This window comes from Trichoderma breve, chromosome 1 (genome assembly GCF_028502605.1).
Source record: "Trichoderma breve strain T069 chromosome 1, whole genome shotgun sequence".
Classification (NCBI taxonomy): domain Eukaryota; kingdom Fungi; phylum Ascomycota; class Sordariomycetes; order Hypocreales; family Hypocreaceae; genus Trichoderma; species Trichoderma breve.
Window position 1 is genome coordinate 1886949 of NC_079232.1, and position 24408 is coordinate 1911356.

The window sequence follows — 24408 nt, forward strand, 5'->3', positions numbered from 1 at the left end:
GAAGTAGAAGTACCGTGAGAAGTAGAGGCTGCGTGAGAGCTGGTTTCATGAGAGGAAGAGGTTCCGTGAGAGTTGGTTTCGTGAGAGGTAGGGCTTCCATGAGAGCTGGTTCCGTGAGAGGTTGTGGCTGATCCGGATGCATGTGTTGTACTAGTTCCATGAGAAGTGCCTTCATGCGATGAAGTGGCAGTTCCATGCGATGAGGTGGATGGGTGGGATGTGCTATGTGATGTATTCGCCTCATGTGTTGAAATAGATCCATGTGACGAGGCCGTTACATGTGAGGACGTAGATTCATGAGATGTAGTTGCGTGAGAGCTTGTGGAACCGTGAGAAGATGCTGTTGCATGAGATGAAGCACCAGTGCTGTGAGAAGTAGATCCATGCGATAATGTACTACTATGAGCTTCGGTTGACGCGTGAGACGATAGAGTTGGGTGAGACGATGTAGATCCGTGCGATGATGAACTTCCATGGGATGATGCTGTCTCATGAGATGCAGTTACATGAGTCGAGGTGGAGTCATGGGACGTGGTTGTTCCATGTGAGGTAGTAGAGCCATGGGATGAAGTTCCATGAGTTGAAGTTGGTACATGGGTAGAGGTTGACTCATGAGAAGATGAGCCGTGGGAACTTGCAGAGGTGTGGGATGACGACGCTCCATGAGCTGATCCGGTTGCTTCAGATGAAGTTCCGTGGGTGGTTGGCCCATGGGTTGAAGCTGACTCGTGGGTTGTGGTTGACCCGTGGGTTGCTGACCCGTGAGAAGATGTAGAGCTGTGAGAGCTGGTAGATCCGTGTGATGATGAGGTACCATGCGATGATGTGGTCCCATGAGATGCAGTCTCATGTGTCGAAGTTGATCCATGTGTTGAGGCTGATCCGTGGGAGGATGTAGAGCTGTGAGAGCTTGTAGATCCGTGTGATGAGGTCCCATGAGATGCAGTCTCATGGATTGAAGTTGACCCGTGGGAAGATGTAGAGCTATGAGAGCCAGTAGAGGTGTGTGATAAAGACGCTCCATGAGTTGATCCAGTCGCATGAATTGAAGTTCCGTGAGTGGAAGTTGATCCATGAGTTGAAGTTGATCCGTGAGATGCAGTCTCATGGGATGAAGTTGATACATGAGGTGCAGTCTCGTGGGTTGAAGTTGACCCATGGGTTGAGGCTGAGCTGTGGGGAGATGTAGAGCCGTGAGAGCTGGTAGAGGTGTGTGATAACGACACTCCATGGGCTGATCCAGTTGTTTGAGTTGAAGTTCCGTGAGTGGGGGTTCCGTGGGTTGAACTTGATCCATGAGTTGAACTTGATCCATGAGTTGAACTTGATCCATGAGTTGAACTTGATCCATGAGTTGAACTTGATCCATGAGTTGAACTTGATCCATGAGTTGAACTTGATCCATGAGTCGAACTTGATCCATGAGATGCTGTGGAGACGTGGGAAGTTGTAGAGGTGTGTGATAAAGACGTTCCATGAGCCGATCCGGTTGCTTGAGATGAAGTCCCATGAGTTGACTCGTGAGTTACTGTAGAGCCGTGAGAACTTGTAGGGCTGTGAGAGCTTGGAGTACTTATGGAGCCGTGCGAGCTCGTTGATCCATGAGAACTCGTTGACCCATGTGATGATGAACTTCCATGAGTTGATGCGGTTTCATCGGATGCAGGGCCATGAGTCGAAGCTGAAGTTGACCCATGAGAAGAGGTAGATGTGTGCGAGCTTGTAGAGCCGCGCGAATTACTCTGAGCTGATACACTCCCATGAGATGAACTTGCATGAGATGTGGTTGAACCATGAGATGATGCAGAATGAGACGTGGCCGTCACATGGGACGAGCTACTGCCATGCAAGACAGTAGCACCATGAGATGAACTGTGCCCAGACGATGTTGGCCTCGCAGATATCGAAACGGATCTTGACAATGTCGTTGATCCATGGCCGAATATGGTGGGCGTCTCAATGATGATTATACCAGGATTAGTTCCAATTGGCGGTATAGTAATGGTCTGCGTAACGCTTCCGCTATATGGGATTGTCTGAGTAACATATTTCTGTTGTGGCGTCTTGATAATGACTATTCCGGGGCCGGTTCCGCTGGGATACTCTGTAGAGGTAACTGTCGTGCTTCCAGTCCAAGCGACAGTTCTAGTAGCAGAGACGGGGCGTTCGCCATAGGGCGTCTTGATAATGACTTCACCAGGATTACCTTGGTGAGGATAAACTGTGGCGGCCGTGGTGACGTATCCAGTCCAAGGAACCGTTTTTGTGATATAACCGGGGTGTTCATAGGGAGTCTTGATAATAATTTCACCAGGCTTATCGTTGTAAGGATGAACAGTGGAAGTCGTAGTGGTATACCCAGTCCAAGGAACCGTTTTTGTAATGTAATCAGGGTGTTCGCAGGGGGTCTTGATGATGATTTCACCAGGCTTGTCATGATGAGGGTGGACTGTTGCGGTAGTAGTGACTGTTCCAGTCCATTCAACAGTCTTTGTAATGTAATCGGGGTATTCGCAGGGAGTCTTGATGATAATCTCGCCAGGCTTGTCATGGTGAGGGTGGACTGTCTCAGTAGTGGTGACTGCTCCGGTCCAAGAAATCGTTTTTGTAATGTAATCAGGATGCTCCCGGGGAGTCTGAACGATTATGGTGCTTGGGCCCTTGCCATACGGAGGAATTGTAACTGTTTCGGTCACGGTGCCAGACCAGCCAACGGTAGTTGTAACGCAATCTGCACCTCCTCCCGGGATTTTCACAATCTTCGTACCTGGAGCCCTTCCAGTAGCATGAATCGTAACAGTCTCGGTCACAGTTCCAGTCCATGGCTGAGTAGTAGTCACGCATTCTGCATCAGGGATGGGGACACCAGGTGTAACGTAGACAGGAACACCTGAGCACTCGGTTGTAATCCTATGTAGTTTGTCAGTCACATCTTCTTGCTGCTAGGACATCCAATCGTGATATGAGTAGCAGCTTACCTCGTATAGGTCGTCGAAGTAGTAGACCCGCAGCAAATGAGCTTTGCTGGCTCATGGATGACAATTTCTGCGGGATCTGGGCATTCTTCCACTTTTCCCGCACTGGTCAGCTGCAGTAGGAAGGCCGCACCCAGGGTGGCCGCAGCCCGAACACTGGGGCAGCTTTTCATTCTCGAAATGATGATGGCGACAGATGAGTATACAAAAGAATGCCTCAACCCAAGAGAGCGTGACGCCTGCTGGTGAGGAAACATGGGCGGCAATCACCATTAGATTTATATCTGCATAAGTCTTACTTAAAATGCCAGCCCTGGGCCGACAATCATTTTTCGAGTCGCGTTAGATTGCTATCGGCGACTTTGATGAGTTTCTTTATGCTTTTCGCGTCGAAAATCACACTTCTCATACCAGAACCACAAGAATATTACCAATAGCTGGTGCATACGCGGAATGTTGTGGCCAACACCTATTCAGAAATTCAGGTACAGCACATATTATCGACGCATTCTTCACAGGATAGCGTATAATTAGCATAATGGTAACTTACTTTGAAGGTTTTTTATGATGAAAAGTGGTGCCTTCTTTCGTGTTTGCCAGCTAGTCCCTCCTGATGTGGATGCTGCAACCCTATTTCGAATATCCGTTCCCTACCGACTACATTTGTAGCTTAACGATCCAAGGGTGAAATTATTGTGTTCCATGGTATTACACTTTAATATCATCTCAGAGTATTCTAAGGTAACACTTACACCATAGTATGGATGCTACATGACCTCCCCTCTCCCTTTGATCGAACCAACAACCGATGTCGTCGAAACTAGTCCAACCAACACAATCTAAACTAAGACCCAATTCTGATCAACAGGGACAGCGTTCCTGATGACTCCCTAGTTAATACTATGCTTATTCGCGGACCAACAGGCATATGTTGGTTCAACGCATAATAATAAATTCCCACCGGATGAGTCCCAAACAATAGGCTTGGTGATGCCGTTCCAACAAATACTCAAACGATAGGATCAACATAGCGCATCTGCCAAGCTTGATGAAATCAATTCTTTAACGCGATGGAATTCCATGCCCTTTAAGGACAGCAGAGGAAAGAGCGTATTCTTATTGTCCAGTTCTTGTTGTTGTTGCATGGGCCACCCAACGATCGGTGAGTGGGCGGAGATATTGTATTGCACCATCTCATGACAATAATCACCAATCGCAATGCCTGTAAACAAACAGCTTTCCCCCCACATCGGGTTTCAATGCATATACATTTATGATAGTCAAGAGGTAATATTCTCTACAGTGTAATGGGTGATATATGTATGGCCGTCGGAAGAAACGTGAATCGCAGATTACCCTACAGTTGAGTGGTGAGGACGTAATTTTATAATGATGATGAAACTGTTGTAATATATTTTATCCAAAATAATAGCTGTAGTGAAATGCATGTTGTACAAAATCCCCCGTATAGGGTAATTCCTTCTCTTCCATATCCCTCTTACTTCTGGGCCTCAAGCTTTGCTTGAAGATCCTGCTGAAACTTCATAATCTTCTCGAGCATTTCGGGAGGAATCATGGGGTTGGGCATACTCTCAGACAGTCCCTCAATTCCGACCTTCAAGAAGTTGGGCTCTTCCGCAATCTGCTTGCCTAGAACCTTCTTGACCTCGTCAACATCCCAGTTGGCCCAGACGAATCGGCCGTGTAGAAACTCGGCCTCTCGGCTAGCCGCCCAGACAGCCATTTGACCCGGAAGGTTCGCTGTACATGTAGAGTTAGTTCATGTCGTCCTAGGTTATTGAGAAGGGAGGGTTAAAATCGTACCATCATCGAAGGGGATGCCCATTTCTTCGCTGGCACCCGCAGCGCGAGCCATGTCCGTGAGAACACCGCCAGGGTGGAAGCTCACGATTTGCATATCGTTCACATCGGTATCCTTGGCGATCTGCTGGATCAAGGTAGTACCGGCGTTCTTGGTTAAGCCGTAAGTTGGTCGCTCGGGGGCCATCGAACCCCACATATAAGCGGCGATGGTAGAAATGTTCACCAAGAACTGTGGCAGCAATTAGTATTTCGTCTTGACCCTTTTTCAAATTGCCAAAGGAAGGTGAGCTCAAACTAACCTTGCGCGAATCTGCGCCCTTGCCCTTCTGATTGTAGAATCTCTGCGTAAAGTCCAGCAAAGAGCGCACATTCGCCTCGAAATCTCCCCAAACGCTAGAAAGATCACTCTTGAGAATGGGAGAAACTTTTCCATGGGACGCAGCACTAAGGACCAAGACATCGACATAGATGCCCTCTTTCTCGAGACCAGACCAGAGAGCCTCGGTGGCCTCGAGGCTTCCAACATCGCAGACTCTGCCCTCTACCAATGAAGGGGAGCCAAATTCCTTTCCCTCTTGGACGAGCCTATCGGTGGCAGATTTTACGACATCGGGGCGGCGGCCCAAGATAATAACTCGCTTGGCGGAAGCCTTGACGAAATTGCGGGCGATGGCATATCCGATGCCACTGTTGCCTCCGGTGACAACGACGGTTCTGCCAGACTGGCTGAGTTCTGGTCGGGAGGGAGAAGTGGCCTCATAGGGCTTTCGGCGGTACTCCTTGAGGGATGGAAGAGACATGGCTGCTGGTAAAAGTAGAGGTTTTGATTGGGTTTGGTTTAGTTGTAAAGTGTCTGATGAATGGTGGTGGTGGTGGTGGTGGTGATGATGATGATGATATGAAGCGGGAGTAGCATCATTGTCTGGTTCGCCGTTCTCCTCTTATACTAATTCCAGCGTCGGAGTTGCATCTTCGCGATTCACACTGCTACCTCACAACTCACACCGCGAGCGGCATTTCTCCTTTCTCTTTCTCCATCATCTCCATCCTTCTCTCCAAGTCCGCCACCAAAGCAGCGGAGTATTGGAAAGCAGGCGCTTTATTAATCAACCAGCGACAAGCGCCAGTCATCCACAATTGCCTGTTTGGCATTTCTCGCATTGAATCAGACGAATCGGGGGGCTGTACTCCGTAGCCATCGTTTCTTATAAAACCGCCCCCGTGCCGCGGTGGAAAAGTTGCCGCCGGCTCTCACCTATCAAAGCCCGTGCCAGGCCGGAGCTCGGCTCCACCCGGCGGAAGGAAACCCGCCGCAGACGGGCTGAGCAGAAATGACAAATTGCCCGCCCGCCGGAGAATATAGAATAAAGAGCTTCTGGGACTTCCAACCCCCGTTGCCGTTCTTGGGCCCTCGCATCTCATCTACTGTATCTGCGCAAAATAACCCGTCATGACGGATTCCGCCCCGCCGAAGCGATTGGCCTGCATCCCGTGCACAAAGGCAAAGCGCAAGTGCAGCAAGCAGACGCCGGCCTGTCACCGCTGCAACGACAAGCAGATCGTCTGTCGCTATCCCGCTCCACGCATTGCGCCCCCGTACGATCTCGTCTTCTCGCAGGACGGCGCCGTTTCCGTAGTTCCAGCGCCCTCGGACAGGAATCCGCTGCCCACCCCGCCGTCTCAGATTGGGGAGAGTCAGGAACTAGAGCAGCAGCAGCAGCAGATCCACGCTGCCAATACTGAGCTCACGCGCTCAGTGGCTCCAGTATCGGCAGATGCTCTGCAGAATCCGTGGTTTCTGTCCCCATTATCATGGACCATCGACCACAAGACCGGCCCCATCCCGTCACAAATCTACTTTAGCGATGAGGCTCTCACGTACTTTATCGGCCAGCTTCAGGTGTGGCTGAAGCAATGGATTACCGAAGGCCACTGTCCCTTTATCCATTCTCAGCTGTGGAGAATCCATCTTCCGGAGAACGTTCAGGATGCGTTTACCTCCCTTTCGGCATATCACTCCAAGACGCCCGCGACTGAGAAAATGGTGCTTCGCATCATTGAGACCCGCGTCAACAACCTGGTGAATGAGCAGAATCCCACCGACGTGGGCGACTTTGGCGTCGTCATGCTCGACCCCGCGTGCCATCTCGCAAGGACACAGGCCCTTCTGATATACAAAATCATCCGCCTCTTCGATGGCGACATTCGCGCCCGTGCCCAAGCCGAGAAGAACATTGATACTCTTTCTCTCTGGGCTCGACAGCTATGGCAGAGCGCCGGACTTGGCGTAGCTTCTAACCATAAAGACCTTGTCAACAAGCCACATTCCAACCCAGTCGATACGCAGCTACGGACAGATGGCTCTCCCTCGTGTACATGGCAGGCGTGGATATTTTCCGAGTCTGTTCGGCGTACTTATTTGACCGCGACTCTCACAGAGGCCGTATACTTGACGCTGAAGCAAGGGTTTGCTCCCTGCCCCGGCGGCATCATATTCTCCTGTGGTGCAGGTCTTTGGGATGCGCCGACGCCTTTCACTTGGTTGAAGCATTATCAGTCAAACATCGTCAACTCTATTCGTTGTGTCGAAGGAGAACACTTGTTTTCCCACGTCAAAGCATCAGATGTGGATGAGTTTTGCCACGCTACGATGATTGTATCGTATGGGCTGGAGCGGTTTGAACGGTGGTGCAACGAGAATATATGAATGGCCATGACTTTTGTGGTTTTTGGTTCAGCATTTCTGGATATATTGTATAACAATTCCGTTTTTTTTTTTTTTTTTTTTTTTTTCTTTTGCCCCATGTTTGATTTCACTTTTTCACTGCATTGAAGCTTTTAGCCGTCGTTTGGTTGCGTTGCTGAGAGGAGTTGGCGTTTGGTGGATTCATTCATCTTCAAGGCTTTGGGCTTGTGCCATACATGAGCACAACTTGGTAAATACTCAGGATACTATGACCTCTGTCGATTATCTCCGTATTCAACATGTAAGACGTCACTACACCAATCAATCTGCTTCGATCGCGCTCTGTGCCTGTCTGTAATTCCGCGTAAGCTGTGAAGCCATCGCTCGGCATTGGCTGGGCGGCTTTTTCGCGACTCCACCAACACACATCACCTCCTTGCATGTGACGCCAGGAGAAGCAAATGAAAACCACGACTATTGCCCTTTGAGGAATCGCGCAGCAGTGAGGGAGCCAATCGTGAGCTGAGAACCCTCGTAAAATAAAAAACCACCTCCGCAAGTCTGTGCTTAAGCTAAACGGCGAAGGAAGATCCAGGCTAGGAAATCTGGGCTGGATCGAAATCAACAAGGAACGCGTATCGTCCGAATACAGTCTGTGTTACAAGACAGAAATCCAAATACAACAAGGGTTTATACATATAAAAGATAAGAAGAAAAAGACCAAAGAGATTTATAAGAGATACATCAGTATTGCTCATCATGTGTCGGTTCTTCATGCTAAGGCAAACCCGCCAATGCATGTGAAATTAATCGATGCGACGCCGCGTGGGCTAACGAAACCGGGGATCCTGGGCTGAAAAAGAAGAAGCGGCACAGAGAGTGTACGAGTCACGTACCTGCAGCTCATGCAACCACGGCACCAATCCGCAAGTACAGCTCAGGTACTTGAGCCTCAGCCCAGTGGTGCGACGCAGCTGAATCGAGGTATCTGCATGCAGCTGCTACTCTACAGTTATACCAGCACCACCAAAACTCCCCCAAAACAACATCCTTTCCCTCCCAATCGCACTGGTGGCGATACTGTACCAATTAATAACAGAGGCTGGAGCGCTGTAGAGCTGCAAACCATTCGTTAACTGCAGCCTGAATACTTTCTCTATATTGTACTGCCAGCGATTCTTCGAGAGCTTCAGTTGCGGCTCCAGCTCCATCGCTGCTGGCAACAAACAACATCGAAATGCTCTTTGGAAATCTCTGGCGCGCCGCGCTGGCGACAGCTGGTGAGTGTTTCCCACCTGATGCTATATCTTACATCGCCATTATCCCCTCGAATCAATTCGGATTCATTCAGATCAAGTCACTGACAGCTTCTCGTCTTTTGTTGCACAGCATCCTTCGCAGCATCGGCCCTCGCTGACGATACCAACAACCCCACCGGCCAGTCGACCTTCATCTCTCCCGATGGCTCCCTCGCCTTCGCCTTCACCGTTCCCGACAACGGCAACACAGACATCTACTTCAGCCTGCGCGTCTCTACAGATCGCTCTTGGGGCGCCATCGGCCTCGGCAGCGACGACATGCCTGGCGCCCTGTTCCTCATCCTCTATCGCAGCAAGAATAATCACGACAACGTCACCTTTTCCCCTCGTCTAGCATACGGCAACTACGAGCCCAAATACTATCCCGACCTCAAGTTTGACGTCCTTGACGGCACCGGCGTTCAGGATGGCTTCATGACCTTCAATGCCGTCTGCCACGAGCACTGCCGAAGCTGGCCAGCCGGTGGCACTTCCAAGGGCTACATCGATGTGTCGTCTCCAAACCAACAGGCCATTTACGCTTTGGGAGGCAAAGAAAGCTTCAGCGACGACGAGGTGGATGCGAACCTCAAGATGCACAGCGAACACGGCACCTTTACCATCGATATGAAGAGAACGCAGGGCCGAGCCGATTTGCCTGTCCTCACCAAGGACTCCGTGGCTGAAGGTACGACGCTGAACAGCCGTTCTACAGGCAATTTCGACTGGAAGGCTGCTGCGCACGCCGCCTTCATGGTTTTTAGCTTCATGCTTCTGATTCCCATTGGCACAATCCTCATTAGAATGGAGAAGTTGGCCAAGTTTCACAAGTTCAACCAGATATTTGCTCTCTGTCTTGTCCTCGCGGGCTTTGCTTTTGGAATCCTGACGAGCTTCAACTATCAACGGGTATGTATACGCCAGGCCCCCCGAGGCCCTTAAATATGGCTAACGGTGGCCCAACTTTCTAGTCCCGCGGATTCCATTCCCTACACCAAGTCCTTGGTTTCATTACTATCCTCCTCTTATTCGTTCAATTGGCCGCCGGCATTCTACATCATCTCAAATGGCGAAAGACAAAGCAGCCCACTACATTCGGCAAGGTTCATCTCTGGAATGGAAGAATCGTCATGATTCTTGGTGCAGCCAACGGCTACATGTAAGCTCCTATCCTCTCCTTACACCTCGCTACTTACTTACCTTTCATCCTTTTAGCGGGTTCGGGTTTGCTCTGGATCGCAAATATGCCCTCATCGTCCTCGGAATCGTCTTCTTCTTGGTGATGTGTACCTTGGGATACATCATCTGGGGAGCCAAACGCCAGATGCCTCGCCGTCAGCAAGGCCCCTCTGGCTTTGAGGGCCTCAACCACAGCTACCAGCAGCAGCACCCAGAGCCATGGCGAAACACCAGCTACTCAGCAACCGTTACCGCTGCGCCAGCGTATCCCCACGATCCCCCTCCGGGGTACGAGGCCCCATCGGAGTCGCAGATTGGCCTCCAAAGTACCACATCGTGGAAGCGCAGCACTCTTGGCGGCAGGGACAGCTATGAAGACGAGCCTCTCAATCTGGGCTCAAGCCAGAAACCAAGAGAATTCACTTGAGTATGCTTTTTCGGACTGAATTATGGCGTTGGGGCAACATGGAACTGCGCAATGGAATATTAATGAAATAAGATATGACATTGTTTTTAATAATGCCTAATGAGGGAGGTGTTGGGTTACAAAGCCGCTCAACGGTGCTTCTAGTGACAGTGACATATCTATGATATATAATAGGGAGTGGTTATCCAGTGTTCAAAATTATGGATTTGCTAAAGAGATACAAGTGCGGTTCGCGGTCTGGTCTGCATTGCGTAAAAAGCGAGTACGTGTAGCTAATACGCAAAGCCAGATGAACTTTTCCATTGAAGACTTTACAATGTCAAATTCAACGAGCATCAGTTAAGATATCCAGCCGTCCCAATTATTCGGTTTTCAGTTCCTCTAATGGTACGTCTTCCTTCAACTGTATGCCGTTCACCACCGGCAAATCTGCATCCACCAACACAAAGAACCCTCTAGCAACCTCCGTCGTGCTGTTATTCTTCCATCCATGGATCGTACCTCGCTGGACAATAATGTCTCCTCGCTTCAACACAGTGCTTTCACCACTGCCCATGATCAATTCTACTTCTCCCTCTATAATCACGCCGAAATCTATCGTTTTCGACCTATGCATCGGCACGGACTGTCCGGGCTGGAAATCACTCATACGGAGCACAGTTCCACGAGGAATGCTCATGCCCACGTTGTGTGGGAGGCGATCTTTGTATTCTTTTAGATCCTGGTCATTGTTCAGTGCAGCTGGAAATTGGTTCAGGGCGTAGCCTAGATAGATGACGGTGCCGGGAACCTCGACTCCCTCAAGGGTCTGAGGTATCTCTTCGCTGATGATGGTGTTGCCATCTTTGTCGTGTGTAGTTATAACACGACGTATAGGTGGTAAGCTAGCCAAAGCAACTGCAGAAGCCGATTCGGATGTAGAACTCATTGTAGACCTATTAGGAAAGTTGTCCTCAAAACACAAGTGGTGAATTGCAAAGCCCAGCACCTCTATCCTCTAGGGTAAGTAGTTTACTTATACAGTTTTCTTCCCGTCACAGTTCCTATAGGAACATTGAAGTCAATAAATGTAGTCATCATGGTACCTCATACGGGTTAGATTGATAGAGTAATCTCGTGTGTGTTCAAGGTTGATGCTAGTCAGCAGCTAGCTGATACTGATCTCACAACATATATCCCCTCGCTAAATAATTCAACTTATGCGATCGAAACGAGCATGTAAGATCAACCTTATAAAGCTCTTACCAGCTCAATCATAGGCCTAGCAAAGACCTGTAATACCTAAAACAGAATGAACCGCGTCTAGCTTGACACGAAGACTCTAAAGAATGGAGCCGTCACCCGTCATAATATCCTTTAGGATACACTAGGACAGATCAAACAGGGTCCAAAGTTAAAAACAAGAATTTCGCCCGAGAGAGCTCCAGGTGGATTTAAATACACGTATGTCTTATTCCCGTTGTGCCTTGAGAATGAGATCCTCTTACCAAGTTGTGTACTGCAGACGAGATCGAGCCCAGCAGATTAGTCGATAACTGCCTCTTCCCACCACATGTAAGCGGTTCGATCGGAGCCACCCATCCCTCCACTAAGACGTGTTGCCCAAGAACTGGCAGAAGATTTATTTAATAACACGTTGGCAATCTCACCATAAGCTGGGGTATTCCGGGATTGACGAAATAGTCTGTGGCCGTTGACGGCATTATTTGTAAGTGTTGGAAAGAATATGCGTCGCTTTGAGTACTCCGCCGTCGAACAGCCATCGTAGAGTCGAAAATCCTGTTGCATAGATATGTATTGACTGCTACATGAGAAAGGCACTGTGTCAAAAAGTTTATGCTAATAAACAAATCTTTCAACAATGTCAACTGATCCCACGTTCCACTGTAACCACTTACACGGCGGCATTCAGAGCATTATTCCATACATCTGCTCTCTAATCATGCTCTAATACTGATTCTACTAAATCTTGAAATACCATTGACAAATTCCCAACATATACCTGATACCTAAGCGCTTTGGGATCCTATCACCTGCGTGTGGTTTATATGACCGGCATCACCAGAGTCATTGACTAATAGAGCCGCGCGCATCTGGCCCTCTTCATCTAACTCTGCGGCCCTCAGAGGAAAGGCTCGAGACAGCTTCGCCATCATACATTTTGTTTCCAATCTCTTTGCCCCAAGGGTCCTTGTCCACTACCTGCTTGTTAGGCGGCCCAATCGGACCCCAAACGAATTGAGCGACGCGGCTTTTCGTTGCTTGAGATAGGTGGGATGTGTCTATATAATATCTAGAGTTAGCATCCATCACATCAGAGCTATCCCACTGTTATACGAGATATCCCTATAACGTACCAAGCTTACTCTTGTCCGGCACGGTTTTACCCAAAGAGGAGTTGGGATTCTGCCACGCAAACTCATTATGAGAAGAAGAATCCGTAGGCGAAGTCTCCGCGTCGGAAGCGTCACGAGACTTCCACAGGTTCAACTCCTCTTGCTGCTTCTTATACCAAGCAGGGAGACCTTGGAAGAGACCGAGGGTCTTTTGCGAGGTCTCATCCAGGGGCATCTCGTGCTTGAACTTGCATCCCGTCTGGGTGAAGGCACATCTTCCCTCGTGGATCCACATGTCGCAGTATACTTTGTTCTTCTTCTGGATCGACGGGCTAGTGGCAACGATACGGTCGATTTGGTTCTAAGAAGATTGCCACATGAGCTTCTCAAACAGATAGTAAAAATGAATATGGAATAGTGAAAGAAGGTGAACGACGTTGAGGAAGAATAGGAGAGAATAATCTGCAACTAACCTGGACGAGATCCGAGGGATGTCGAGGCCCATGGATTTGGCACGCCTAGGAGCTTCAGCTTTCTCTCCTCTCTCTTCTCACCTATTGACGGTGTCTCGTTCTCATTTCTCTCTTACGAACAAAAAGAAAAGTTTGCTTACTTTGACTGTGACGGTCTGGTTCATATCCGCCATCCCTTTCGGCGGAACGCCTCTCAGCGGCGGCAAAACCACCATTCCCCGCCGCTCAGGCTCCCTCGGCGGGATCTCGTTCAACGCAGGCAGCATATCAGCCGGCACAAGCCTCGTCAACTCGCCGTTACCCCGATTCAAATAGTACGCATACCCATCGCTCACAGCCCCGGCCGCAGGTGCTTGTGCAATTCCTCTTCTCTCGACTTGACTCATTCCCACCGGGACATGAGTTGCATTCACCTTCATCGACGGAGGTGACCGTGGAAACACGTTTCCGTCCGGACAAAGAACTCGCCAATTGTTCGAAGAAAGCCCTCGTGACGGAACTGCTGCTGCTGCTGCTGCTCCGGCCGCACTGAAGCTCACCTGGTGCTGCTGATGCGGGATAGGATAGGCCACCAGTTGCTGTCCAACTTCATCTCTACTGTTTTGACCAAATCCTTGGATGAAATAGCCACTGAAAGAGTGGTGCTGACGGTGGTTCAGCCCCATCTGCCTTTCCATGACAGCTTCGGCAGAGCAATCCCGGAGGCGAGGCGTGATTGTTGGCGTTTCCGGAGACCACGGCACGCAGGATATACTTCCCGGCCTCGAGTTCAATCCAAGAGAACGATCCATCACTCGGGAAATGAACCACAAACGGCGGCAAATTGGATCAACCGCAAAGGTGACGAGTATAAACAACCCGGGATATACTAAACAAAGGTCAAGCAGGTATAAAGTAAGAGAGCAGTGTAAAGAAGAAGGTGAACGTTTGCAAAAAGAAAACAAATCGATTTCAATGTCAATAGTTGAAGGAGACTGTCTCACATCAAGTTGCTGCCTTACCGGCCCAAGACATATGGTCGAAGCCGTGCGCATAGTCCGTTTGTCTCTTACCCCTGTTTAACTTCGAGTCGTCGCTCGGCTGGTTGCAGGGAATTCACCGCATCTGCTGGCATTTGCTACGCTTGCCGTGCAAATTGAAAGTATTAGCCGTTTGATGAATCTCATCATAATTTTTTCCGATTTTTTTGTCTTATCTCTAATTATTGCGTGGCCGCCGATCCTGTGACAAAGCTGAGCAATTGTCTCTTTCTATCTATATGTTTAAAAAGCTATGTATTTATTGTAAAAGTCTCCTCATTGTAGTTTTCAAGAGCCCAAAAAAAGTCATCAAATCATATTCTATTCCTTTGCTCACTGTTGATAGCGAGAATCAAAAGGGGGGGCGATGAAAAAAAAAAATTCAACTCTGCCGAGTCCCGTTTTGCATGTGCACTTGGCCTAACCTGTGGTACAGAGCGGCCATGTGTCGCTGCTTCATTGATGCTGGTCTTTCAGCACGGTGAACCACGTCCAGCGCTACGCGGACCTGTGCTTCGGTGTTGAGAAGAGCCAGATACTCGAACCCGGTTGGTGGTGTTTGGGGGGGTACGGCGGGATGAGGTTGCGGTTGCGGAATGCCTGTGGGCGGTGGTCGGCCGCCATTCTGGATGTATTGCTGGTAATGTTGGAAGGTTTGCTGGCGTCTAACCGTATCAAAGCCTTTCCTATATACCAGTGCAGGGGTAGTTGGTTGTTGTGCTGCTCGTAATTTTGTTTGAGAGCTGTCATTAGTGTTTACAGCCCTGGCGTCAGGGATGGGCAATGATTTTCGAGGTCTGCCCCTCTTACGGGGGACGTCTGCAGTCCACGCCGGCTGTGATCCACTCGGAGGCGGAAGGTTTTGTCTTCGCTTTGAATCAAATTGTTGTTCTTTGGGGAAGGCAATGCTTTGCCGCGGTTTGGCTCCGCCGTCTTGCATCGATAAAATCTCGGCTTCTGTCACGGCTAAAACTCTTTGTCAGCATTACAGTCTTTCATCGATTTTCGCTAGAGTAGAGGTTCGTTTCCGTGTGAACAGATATCATAATTTCTTACCATTTGTCGAGGGGTTCATGTCATCGTCGGTTTTGTCATCGTCAGATTCCGGCATGTTTGCTCCGTCAAAGTCGTCAGAAGAAGAATCCGAAGACTCGGCAGCGACATCACCAACTACGGCAACAATATCTGTGCCCTTTGCCCTGTAGTTGACAGCCTACGAACGAAATGATTAGCATTCGGTTCCCATCGACGAAGATCTCATACCAAGGGCAGTTCAACATACCATGCGTCGTCTTGCACCGCGTCCAAGGACTTCTTTATTAGCCTCCTCTTCTCGCCGAGCTTCCTCCTCTCTTTGAGCAAGGATCTGGTCCCAGACACTAGAATTGATGGGCTCTGGGGCCAGATCTTCTCCAAGTTCCTTATTTTCCTCAAACCCAAGCTTGTCATTCGCCCATACCCGGGCATAGGTAAACTGGCTTTCGGCAGAGTTGTCTTCATTTGCCGCAGTCTGCTCCATCTGGGAGCGGTCCAAGAGCTTGTCGACAGACGCAGAATCATAGTGAATTGCTGTTTTCTCATAACCTTCGTCAAACAAGGCTTGGGCACCGTGCTTCAAGATCGATTCCAAGTCGGCACCTTCAAGCTCCTCGTCGTCCATGCTTTCGATGAGTGCGTGGTCCAGAGCCATTTTCTTGCGGCCAATTTCCATGATTCGTTCCTCTACGGAATCCTTGGTCATGAGTTGAAAGCATAGGACCTTATTCTTTTGGCCAATGCGGTGGGCACGAGACAACGCCTGGATATCCTGGTGAGGATTAAAATCCGGGTCCATGATTATGACGGTGTCTGCAGTCGCAAGATTGATACCAACACCACCAGCCCTTGTTGATAATAAAAAGGCAAAAAGCTCGGAACCGGGTTCGTTGAAGGCGTCAATACGTCGTTGTTTCTCCAAACTGGATATCGAGCCATCTAGACGACGGTATCCGTAACCGACTCCATTGAGAAAGTCTTCGATAATGTCAAGCTGCTGCAGAAACTGGCTGAATATGAGGACACGGTGACCTCGCTCCTTCAACTTGGGCAGCATGATTTCCAATAACAGAAGTTTAGCAGATGCCTCTACCAAGTTGCGATGGAGAACCACGGGATCATGGTGGCGCTCTTCAATTGCTTCAGAATACATAAAGGGGTGGCATAAGCATTTGCGCAGTTGCATCAGGATGTTGTTCAAGCTACCACGGTCTTTTGCGTTCATTTTACTATTGGCAAACACAGCCCGAATAAGCTGCGGATTCTTTGCCATGATGCTCTTTGATAGCTTCTCCTGGATAACGGTCATGGTAACGGGGAGAATAATCTGTGCCATGGGAGGAAGAAATTTGAGGACGCCAAGTTTTGTTCTTCGCAAGAAATATGGCCGAATTTTCTCGTGTAGCTTAGGAAGATTGTCTTTGTCCAAAACGGCATATTCCTCATCCAACTTCTCCGCGTTTTGCTTCTCATCTATAAACTGCAAGAGGTTGAAAAGTTCTCTCTTGTTGTTTTGCAGTGGCGTACCAGTTAACAATAGTCGAAACGGTATCTTCATGGACTTCAGGGCATTGTAGAGAATGTTTTGGTCATTCTTCAATCGCTGACCTTCATCAACAACCAATCCCTTCCAGTTGACGGACTTGAATAGAGAAGACGTCCGTGGATCTTGTGCCGAATCATACGACATGATAACAACTTGAGCTTTCAGGTCTGCGGCGCCATCTGGAAATAGTTCATATCTGTAAGCGAGCTCCTGGGGCTCTCTGCCTCCATGATAAGCAACAACTCTGACACCCGGTGCCCATTGTTTAAATTCTCGACGCCAGTTGGCGCAAGTAGCATTTGGAACCACGATGAGGAAGGGCCAGCACTTTTGGACAGTTAGAAAGGGTTTGGATGGCAGCAATAAAGTTACACAGAGATTGACTTACTTTGGGCATATCCTGCACTAGGGAGGTCACAACACCAACGACCTGAACTGTTTTGCCCAATCCCATTTCGTCTGCTAAAACGACACTTCGGCTTTGGTGATAATTTTGTAAGAGCCAATTGAGGCCCTCTATCTGATAACCCATGAGCTTTCCTCGTGTAAGGCCAGCAGGTTGTGTGTCTACTTCTGCAAATTTAGTATTCTTGTACAGCTTGATGCGTTCTCGCATCTTATTCTGAGAGTCGTTTTGAAAGTATTTGCCTTCGATGTATTCGCGGTATGCTTCTACAAAGGCCTTGTAGAGTCGAGGTTTATCAGCAGGAGGAGGAGAGTCCCACACAACGTCATCATACCCAAGGCCATGAAACTTGACCAATATTTTCTTGACCCGAGAGATATTGGCAAGATCTTCTGCTTTTGTTTTCCCCAGAGCGCCGGGGCCGTCGAACTTGACGTTAAAAATGATGTCGGGGGTGATGTATTCGTCTGGAATTGCCTCTTCGCTGGTGAGCTTTAGAAGATCCTGCTCAAGTACTCGTTTTGCAAAAGAGGATCGCATATTGCCGGCACTGACACCAAACACCCAAGCTCCGGATGCCCAAGAGCAGTGAGCAAATGAGGTATCTTGCCATTTAATGAGATATTCTCTTTCGTCTTCACTGATATCTCCGTAAGCTGGGAGGGGATTTTGCTGGACCACGGGTCGCCACGCCACCAGCCGATGAATCTTGCTTCTAATAGAACTGCAATCATTACACCGCCAGTCGACTGAGTAATCCTTGAGGCGCTCGGATTTGACGTCCGTTCCAATAGAGTCATTGCCCATGGATGGTAGATGCCCCTGGTGCCATCCACGGTGACAGGCGGTACAACGGAAAAGAACATTGTCGGCATTGTTGATGAGTTCAGGTGACACTGGGGTGACGGGGTCGACACCGCCATTCTCCTCGCGCAATTTTTCTTCCTGTCGGGCAGTCTTCTTTCGAGAAAAGGCAGCGCAGGATCGGCCGTCTTTCTTGCACTCCTGGCAGGCGCTATGTCTTGGTGCACTGCTATCTTTCTTTGCGTGAGTATTGAGGCAAAATCTACATTGCAGCACAAAGTCATCTTCTCCAATTTTGGTAGCCATATGCTCTCGATTGCTTCGATACCCAATGCAGTTCTTGTGATAAGTTAAGCAACATCCTTGACAATAAAGCAGCTGGCCGCGCTGCTTTGAGCCGCCACAGGTATGGCATGACTGCATATGTACAGATCCAAAGTCGGAGTCGGCAGAGATTGATTGGAAAACTTCTCTGACGGAAATAATCTTTGGTATAGATGCCTTTTCCTCTACCACGTAGAATGAATCGTCGTCCATAAAGGCATCATCTTGCATACTCATCTGGTTTCTGGTAGCTCTTGCAGACCGTCGAGGCTGTTCAAACTCGATATCAGAGCCCCCCGAACCTCTGCGAGACAATTTGGCTTTACTTTCTTTTTGCTTTTTCAAACGGCGAGATCGTTGCACAGCTCTGTTAGGGCGGCCCTTTTTCAATGCGAGGTCGGATACAACGGGCATAAATGCGTCTTCGTCTTCCGAGGACTGGCGAGAATCCAGCGCCAGTTCGTCCATATCTTGATCAATATGGCTGGTATTGAACGACATATTGGTGAGCCTCAGTTGTGTGGATCTTCGCTTTCGGAGGTTCCGCCTTGGCTGATTGGTGTCTGTCAAGCCGTCTTCGTCCTCGCCCTCTGAGTTTATGGAGTCACCAGCATGGCTCGGACGGCTGCTTGCCTCCCGAGAGCGCAACACGCGAAGTGGGCGAGAAGGGCGCCTGCGAGTGGAGATTATGTCTTCATCTTCTTCTTCGTCATCAAGGCCTCCAGCATCAAAGACGGCGACATTTAATTCGGGATCCCATTCCTCATCGGGGGCGTATTTTCGCTTGCGATCGGCGGCGGTCATATCGACTGAGTCTTGGTATTGGTGCAGAGCTTCTTCGCCATTTATGTACTCGAGGATATCGGCAGCATCGAGCTTGGATCGTGTTAATATGTGGAACAAACAAACAAGGAGAGAGCATGCCTGTGTGATGAAAAAGAAAGACACAATGCGATGCAGCTGACGTGCTCATGTGGTGGGTGGAGGAAGAGCAGGAGGAAGAGGAGCGCGCGTGTGAATGTGCAAAAGCTGTGTAACACGTACCGGATCAACTCTGCCGTCAGTGAATTCGACATCGTACTGGAGCGGATCTTGGGTAAAATCAGAAACACCGGCGATCTGTTCGACAACACTGCTATATACCGTCGAGTATTCACTCTGTTTCTCAACAGAGAGCTCCGGGATTGCAACTTCGAATTGCACGGCCGGTGCAAGCTGCAGCATCTCATCCTCCAGCATATCGATGTCGGTGTCAATTTGAGGCGTGGCTTCTGGTGTCGGTTCCAGGCTATCTTGCAGAGTGATCTCGCCCTCCTCGATCTTGTCATCGGCCATCCCGTCCTCTTCATCCACGGCTACCTTTAACAAGGCAAGTTCGCTCACATCCTGAACTGGGAGATCGAAAGGAGGGAATTCATCGTCGGTCTTCTCGTCGCTCGGTTCGACCATGCCGTCAAAGATGTTAATCTCATCCATCTGCATCCCCGTGTTAGCCCAAGCTCTTCTGCAGTGGCAGGGAGAGATGCGACAGCTCGCGGGAAACCCGTCCCGCGAAGCAAACTGTGGGAGCTGCACCTCTTCAATTCAAAGCGTCCAGCGCTATCGGAATGCATCAGTAAAAGCCGGAAAATCCAGAACCAGTGCCATGGAGCCGAGGATTGCAAGATATCCGTGGAATATCGAACTGGGCGCAATCTGAATCGAATTCACCTGTAGACATTTGGACGCGGCCCCATTTATCTGACCTAAGACATATACTTTCACGCGTTGAAAATACTGCTAGAATAGGCTTAGCTTAGGGCGTTGCAGGGGTATTAGAGTTCACCGCCTTTGGGAGACCCCTGTAGTCGCCCCGCGGTGCGCGGCAGAAAAAATAAATCGGGACATAGAGGTGCATCAAAGTCAAAGCTCGACTTGCAGAGCTAGTATAAGACTTGGTGTTTAGAATGAGCATCACCCAACTGCTCTTCAACACCGAGAATGATATCTCTCGGGCAGCTAAGAGCTAACGGCTTATCCCGCCAGATATTCAATTGTTTGCATAAGAACGGCGCTTATCCATTACAGATAAGTCGGCCTGCGACTCTCTCTGCCATCCACAGAGGAGTGCGGCGATCTGAGAGAGTCCAGTTCGGAGACCAATACAGAGATCGAGATTCCTCAGGTAGGGGCAGAAGTGATGGATTGACTAGAAGGGCGCTCGACGGCGCTGCATCTCCTCGGCAACAGCAAAAGCTACGCAAGAAACTTGGTCGAAAGGCGGCCGAGGAAGAGGACGAGGAATCCGGCAAAGAGACTAGACGCAAGCGCTTCCTCAATCCAGAGTCTGACTATGGGAAGAAGAGCCTAGTGTACCAGCTTAAACATGGAGCATTCAAAGATCAGGCGGCCGCCCTCGTACAAGAGCCAGTACGTCCGCTGCCATACCAGAGATTAGAAACCAGTCCTCGGCGCAGGACGGAATCTCCTCGGTATGCGTCAGAGCGCTCGGAAAGGCCTCCCTATTCAGACAGGCGTCCTGATAGGCGTTCAGTCGGGCGCTCAACAGGGCGCTCATCTGATCGCCCTCGCCCATTTGATCGCAGAGAACCCTTTGATCGCAGAGAGACTTTTGATCGCAGAGATGACGCCAATGGGGATGTGGAAACGCCGCAGCCTCGCGAGAGGAGAAACCAGATGATGGCTATGAATATCAAGTATACAACCGCCGCGTCGCAGTTCCTCTACGGCAAGTCTGTTGTCAAAGCAGCACTAGAACAAGGACGACGGAAGCTATACAAACTCTTCATCTACGGAGGCGAGAATCGAAAGGACTCAAAGGATAACGCCATCATCACGAGATTAGCGGAGAGACGAGGGGTTCCGATTACTATTATCCCAAATGAGGACCAGAGATTAATGGACAAGATGAGTATGGGTCGACCACACAATGGGTTCGTTCTAGAAACGTCGCCCTTACCTCGATTACCCGTGAAGTCTCTAGGGAGGCTCGAAGAAACTCTGGGGAAGTTAGGTTTTCATGTTGAGTTGGATCACCAGTCAAAAGAGGAAGAAGATATTAACGGGCATGATACATTCATCCCACGGAAAAACAACAACGCACCAAAACCCTTTGTTCTATTGCTCAATGAGATCCTAGATCCAGGCAACCTGGGAGGCATCCTTCGAACAGCGAGTTATCTCGGCATCGATGCAGTGGGCATCACAAATCGCAGCTCATCGACACTCACTCCTGTTGTGCTTAAATCCGCGGCCGGTGCTGTGGAAGAGATTACAATCTTCAGCGTTGACTCGCCTGTCAGCTTCATAGAAGAATCGCGAAAAGCTGGATGGAAGACATATGCCGCTGTTGCCCCGCCAGACCCCAAACTTGCTCAGAGACACGGAGACAAGTTCATCTCAACAGCCACTGTAGAGTCGGAACAGCCGCTGGCGAGCCATCCCACGATATTGGTCCTGGGAAATGAAGGTCATGGCCTATCCAAGCCAATCAAGGTGGCGGCTGATTACGAGCTATCAGTGCCGTACTTTGTTCAGAACAGCTGCGTGGATAGCTTGAACGTCAGTGTTGCTGCTGGCTTGCTATGCCATGCTTTTGTGAGGGCCCCAGCTGTTGTAAAGTCGACAGCTGAGAAAAACGAGAAGGAGGAGACTTCAACGGAAACCGCATCGGGTGCCGAGAAGAATGAAAATCAAGACGAGAGAGACGCTCTTTTCTAACTAAACATTCTAGCAAGCATAATGATGGTTTATGACAGATATGTATGTATATAGCAATTCCGTCGAGGTGTAAGATTATGTACGAATATGGATGGGAGCCATGCATCCGCAATTATCATGAGGGTAAAGAGAAGCACCGCTCCCAGCAAAGCGAGAACATATGCATTACATTCACAAAGCCATTTCGTGAATTTTATTCACTCGTATTGTATTATCAGAGTATTACAGTCAATCCTGTTTCTGCCATGTTGTAACTATTAATAGGCTGACTTGTTGTCTGTCTCGTATGCGGTTTAGCTGCGTTGGCCCACCCAAGCTAGGCCGGTTACCCCAGCCACCAGCTTGTTTGTATTGAAACTCATGTGCTTCTGCTAGCATCGCGAATCCATGGGCGAGGTGACTTGCATGCATTGCTAGCTTGTTTTGGGGGGCAGCTAGGGGAAAATCTCAGCTCTGTACATATTCTTTTTGGCCTTGTTTTCAGCTGCAACATATTGACATTCTTTGCATCATACAATTGGCGCCGCGGGCTGTCGAGATCCTCAACGGCGCTGACCGCCATAGCAATGACCTTCCACAAGATGCTTCTCCTGCCAGCAGCTCTCCTCGCCCTGGTATCTGAAGTGGCGGCTGACCAACCGCTGGCCACTGCGATCAAGAAACAGTTACCGAACCCAAACGAAAAGCTGTTTCCTGACCACCTCGCTTTCGAACCACTCCAACGATTGACTCCCATCGAAGCGACGAACCTCTGGCTCGACGGCTACGACGATGAAGATGCCTCCGGCAACTCTACAAAACGCTACCGCCCTGCATTCTCGAATCACTTCCACGATTCAGAAGAGAATCTTCTGCGTCGCGCTGCAGATGTGCTAGCGATTCTCCAGAACCGAGCAGGATGCCCCTCAGGGATGGAGAGCTGTTCAGACATTGGCGCGCCTAACAAGTGTTGTCCAGACGGAACATACTGCACCGACGTGTCGGATTCAGATGCTGATCAGGTTGCCTGTTGCCCTAATGGGACCACATGCGGAGGAAGTGTCGGCAACTGTCCAGGAGATGCCGTGAGCTGCCCAGCTGATCTTGGCGGCGGCTGTTGTATCGCGGGATATGTCTGCGAGGGGATTGGATGTGAGTGAAGAATACCTAATCAGCGTTGATCTATCAGGAGTGTAAAGCTGACGAGACACGTACAGGCGTTCCAAGTGCTTCAGCCACTGGTATTCCATCTTCGACAACACCACCGCCTCAAACCACCACCAGCCAGACATCCACAACTGCCTCTTCAGGTAAGCAGCAGCCGTAAAAGTGACTCCCATTGTCACTAAGACCTCAATCCCTCCTTCAACCAGACAGAAACTGACAATAATTGCATAGGCTCGGGCACTGGGAGCGCAACGGGAGTGCCGCCATGGAGGCCCACGGACGCCACATCCTCCTCTTCCTCCTCGACCACCTCAACTTCTCACCGGACTACAACTCCACCGGGTGAGACCCAGACTGGCTGTCCAACTGGCTTCTATGGTTGCCTCGCCACTCACGGAGGTGGTTGCTGCCGCACCGACCGCGATTGCCAGACGTCCTCCTGCCCGGCGCCATCTTCAACCATCATCTCCCATGGCGTCACCGTCGTTGTCCCGGCAAACGACGTGCCGACTCCAACTGCATCGGACGAGTGCGCAAGCGGCTGGTTTCTCTGCGGAAAAGACGCAGGATCGGTAGCTGGATGCTGTCCCAGCGGGTACAAGTGCGGTACTGCGAGCTGCTTTACTTCCTCGGCCTCGGAGACCAATTCTTTGCAGAAGCAACAACCAGAACCGGAGGCTCCAAACAAGAACGCAGCTGCCGGATCCACTCCTCGCAACAATTGGCTTGCTCTGGGTGGTGTTGCAGGAAGCCTCTTTCTGGTCTTGGGTAGCATCTTATAATGACGTATGAATGGGGACATGTGTTGCATACAGGAGGTGCAGATGGTGATTTTTTTTCTTCTTTGCTTTGTCTTTTCATCAAGATTTACGAACCAATTATTTGACGGCATAATGGATGCATGACTGTTTATATACCTACTTGATAGATGCACAGAAGATTCATATCAATCAATACTAATGTCAATACGAGCATAAAGGACAAACTCTTCCCTGAGCAGGAACTTACACGGGTCAAGCATGAACCATTGACGGCTACTTCCTACCTCGACTAGCAACTTCCTTGATCACAATCCGCTCTCCATCGTATGACCCAACTTTGGAAGGATGCAGCTGCCAAACTGCCTCGCTCCAAGAAGAAAGAGCAGTCACTAAGCGATATTCTCAGAGCTGGAAAGAGAGAACCAGTCCTGACTATATCTTCTCCTCTC

General features: G+C 49.6%; 10 protein-coding genes across 10 annotated transcripts; 4 read left to right on the forward strand and 6 right to left on the reverse strand.

The window, feature by feature from the left end:
* Nucleotides 1–502: 502 nt before the first annotated feature.
* On the reverse strand, nt 503–1075 carry T069G_00605 (uncharacterized protein; the record flags this gene model as incomplete). Its single annotated transcript, XM_056167815.1, has 1 exon — nt 503–1075. One exon carries the CDS (start codon nt 1073–1075, stop codon nt 503–505), a length of 573 nt encoding a protein of 190 aa, XP_056033131.1.
* Nucleotides 1076–1104: 29 nt separating this feature from the next.
* T069G_00606 (uncharacterized protein) lies at nt 1105–1795 on the reverse strand (the record flags this gene model as incomplete). Its single annotated transcript, XM_056167816.1, has 2 exons — nt 1105–1554; nt 1742–1795. 2 exons carry the CDS (start codon nt 1793–1795, stop codon nt 1105–1107), a joined length of 504 nt encoding a protein of 167 aa, XP_056033132.1.
* A 2678-nt stretch (nt 1796–4473) lies between these two features.
* Nucleotides 4474–5599, reverse strand: T069G_00607 (short chain dehydrogenase domain-containing protein; the record flags this gene model as incomplete). The annotated part of the gene is made up of 3 exons (XM_056167817.1): nt 4474–4736; nt 4800–5028; nt 5099–5599. 3 exons carry the CDS (start codon nt 5597–5599, stop codon nt 4474–4476), a joined length of 993 nt encoding a protein of 330 aa, XP_056033133.1.
* A 650-nt stretch (nt 5600–6249) lies between these two features.
* On the forward strand, nt 6250–7506 carry T069G_00608 (fungal zn(2)-Cys(6) binuclear cluster domain-containing protein; the record flags this gene model as incomplete). Its single annotated transcript, XM_056167818.1, has 1 exon — nt 6250–7506. The coding sequence occupies one exon, from the start codon at nt 6250–6252 to the stop codon at nt 7504–7506; it is 1257 nt and encodes a 418-aa protein (XP_056033134.1).
* Nucleotides 7507–8722: 1216 nt separating this feature from the next.
* T069G_00609 (cytochrome domain of cellobiose dehydrogenase domain-containing protein) lies at nt 8723–10389 on the forward strand (the record flags this gene model as incomplete). Its single annotated transcript, XM_056167819.1, has 4 exons — nt 8723–8765; nt 8875–9692; nt 9755–9942; nt 9999–10389. 4 exons carry the CDS (start codon nt 8723–8725, stop codon nt 10387–10389), a joined length of 1440 nt encoding a protein of 479 aa, XP_056033135.1.
* A 361-nt stretch (nt 10390–10750) lies between these two features.
* Nucleotides 10751–11317, reverse strand: T069G_00610 (cupin domain-containing protein; the record flags this gene model as incomplete). The annotated part of the gene is made up of 1 exon (XM_056167820.1): nt 10751–11317. The coding sequence occupies one exon, from the start codon at nt 11315–11317 to the stop codon at nt 10751–10753; it is 567 nt and encodes a 188-aa protein (XP_056033136.1).
* Nucleotides 11318–12492: 1175 nt separating this feature from the next.
* On the reverse strand, nt 12493–13875 carry T069G_00611 (uncharacterized protein; the record flags this gene model as incomplete). The annotated part of the gene is made up of 3 exons (XM_056167821.1): nt 12493–12671; nt 12747–13086; nt 13339–13875. The coding sequence occupies 3 exons, from the start codon at nt 13873–13875 to the stop codon at nt 12493–12495; spliced, it is 1056 nt and encodes a 351-aa protein (XP_056033137.1).
* Nucleotides 13876–14599: 724 nt separating this feature from the next.
* Nucleotides 14600–19814, reverse strand: T069G_00612 (PHD/FYVE-zinc-finger like domain-containing protein; the record flags this gene model as incomplete). The annotated part of the gene is made up of 8 exons (XM_056167822.1): nt 14600–15183; nt 15274–15430; nt 15500–15596; nt 15654–17125; nt 17187–18270; nt 18337–18636; nt 18694–19208; nt 19377–19814. The coding sequence occupies 8 exons, from the start codon at nt 19812–19814 to the stop codon at nt 14600–14602; spliced, it is 4647 nt and encodes a 1548-aa protein (XP_056033138.1).
* A 498-nt stretch (nt 19815–20312) lies between these two features.
* Nucleotides 20313–22052, forward strand: T069G_00613 (spoU rRNA methylase family domain-containing protein; the record flags this gene model as incomplete). Its single annotated transcript, XM_056167823.1, has 1 exon — nt 20313–22052. One exon carries the CDS (start codon nt 20313–20315, stop codon nt 22050–22052), a length of 1740 nt encoding a protein of 579 aa, XP_056033139.1.
* A 566-nt stretch (nt 22053–22618) lies between these two features.
* Nucleotides 22619–23980, forward strand: T069G_00614 (uncharacterized protein; the record flags this gene model as incomplete). Its single annotated transcript, XM_056167824.1, has 3 exons — nt 22619–23183; nt 23249–23341; nt 23430–23980. 3 exons carry the CDS (start codon nt 22619–22621, stop codon nt 23978–23980), a joined length of 1209 nt encoding a protein of 402 aa, XP_056033140.1.
* Nucleotides 23981–24408: the final 428 nt, after the last annotated feature.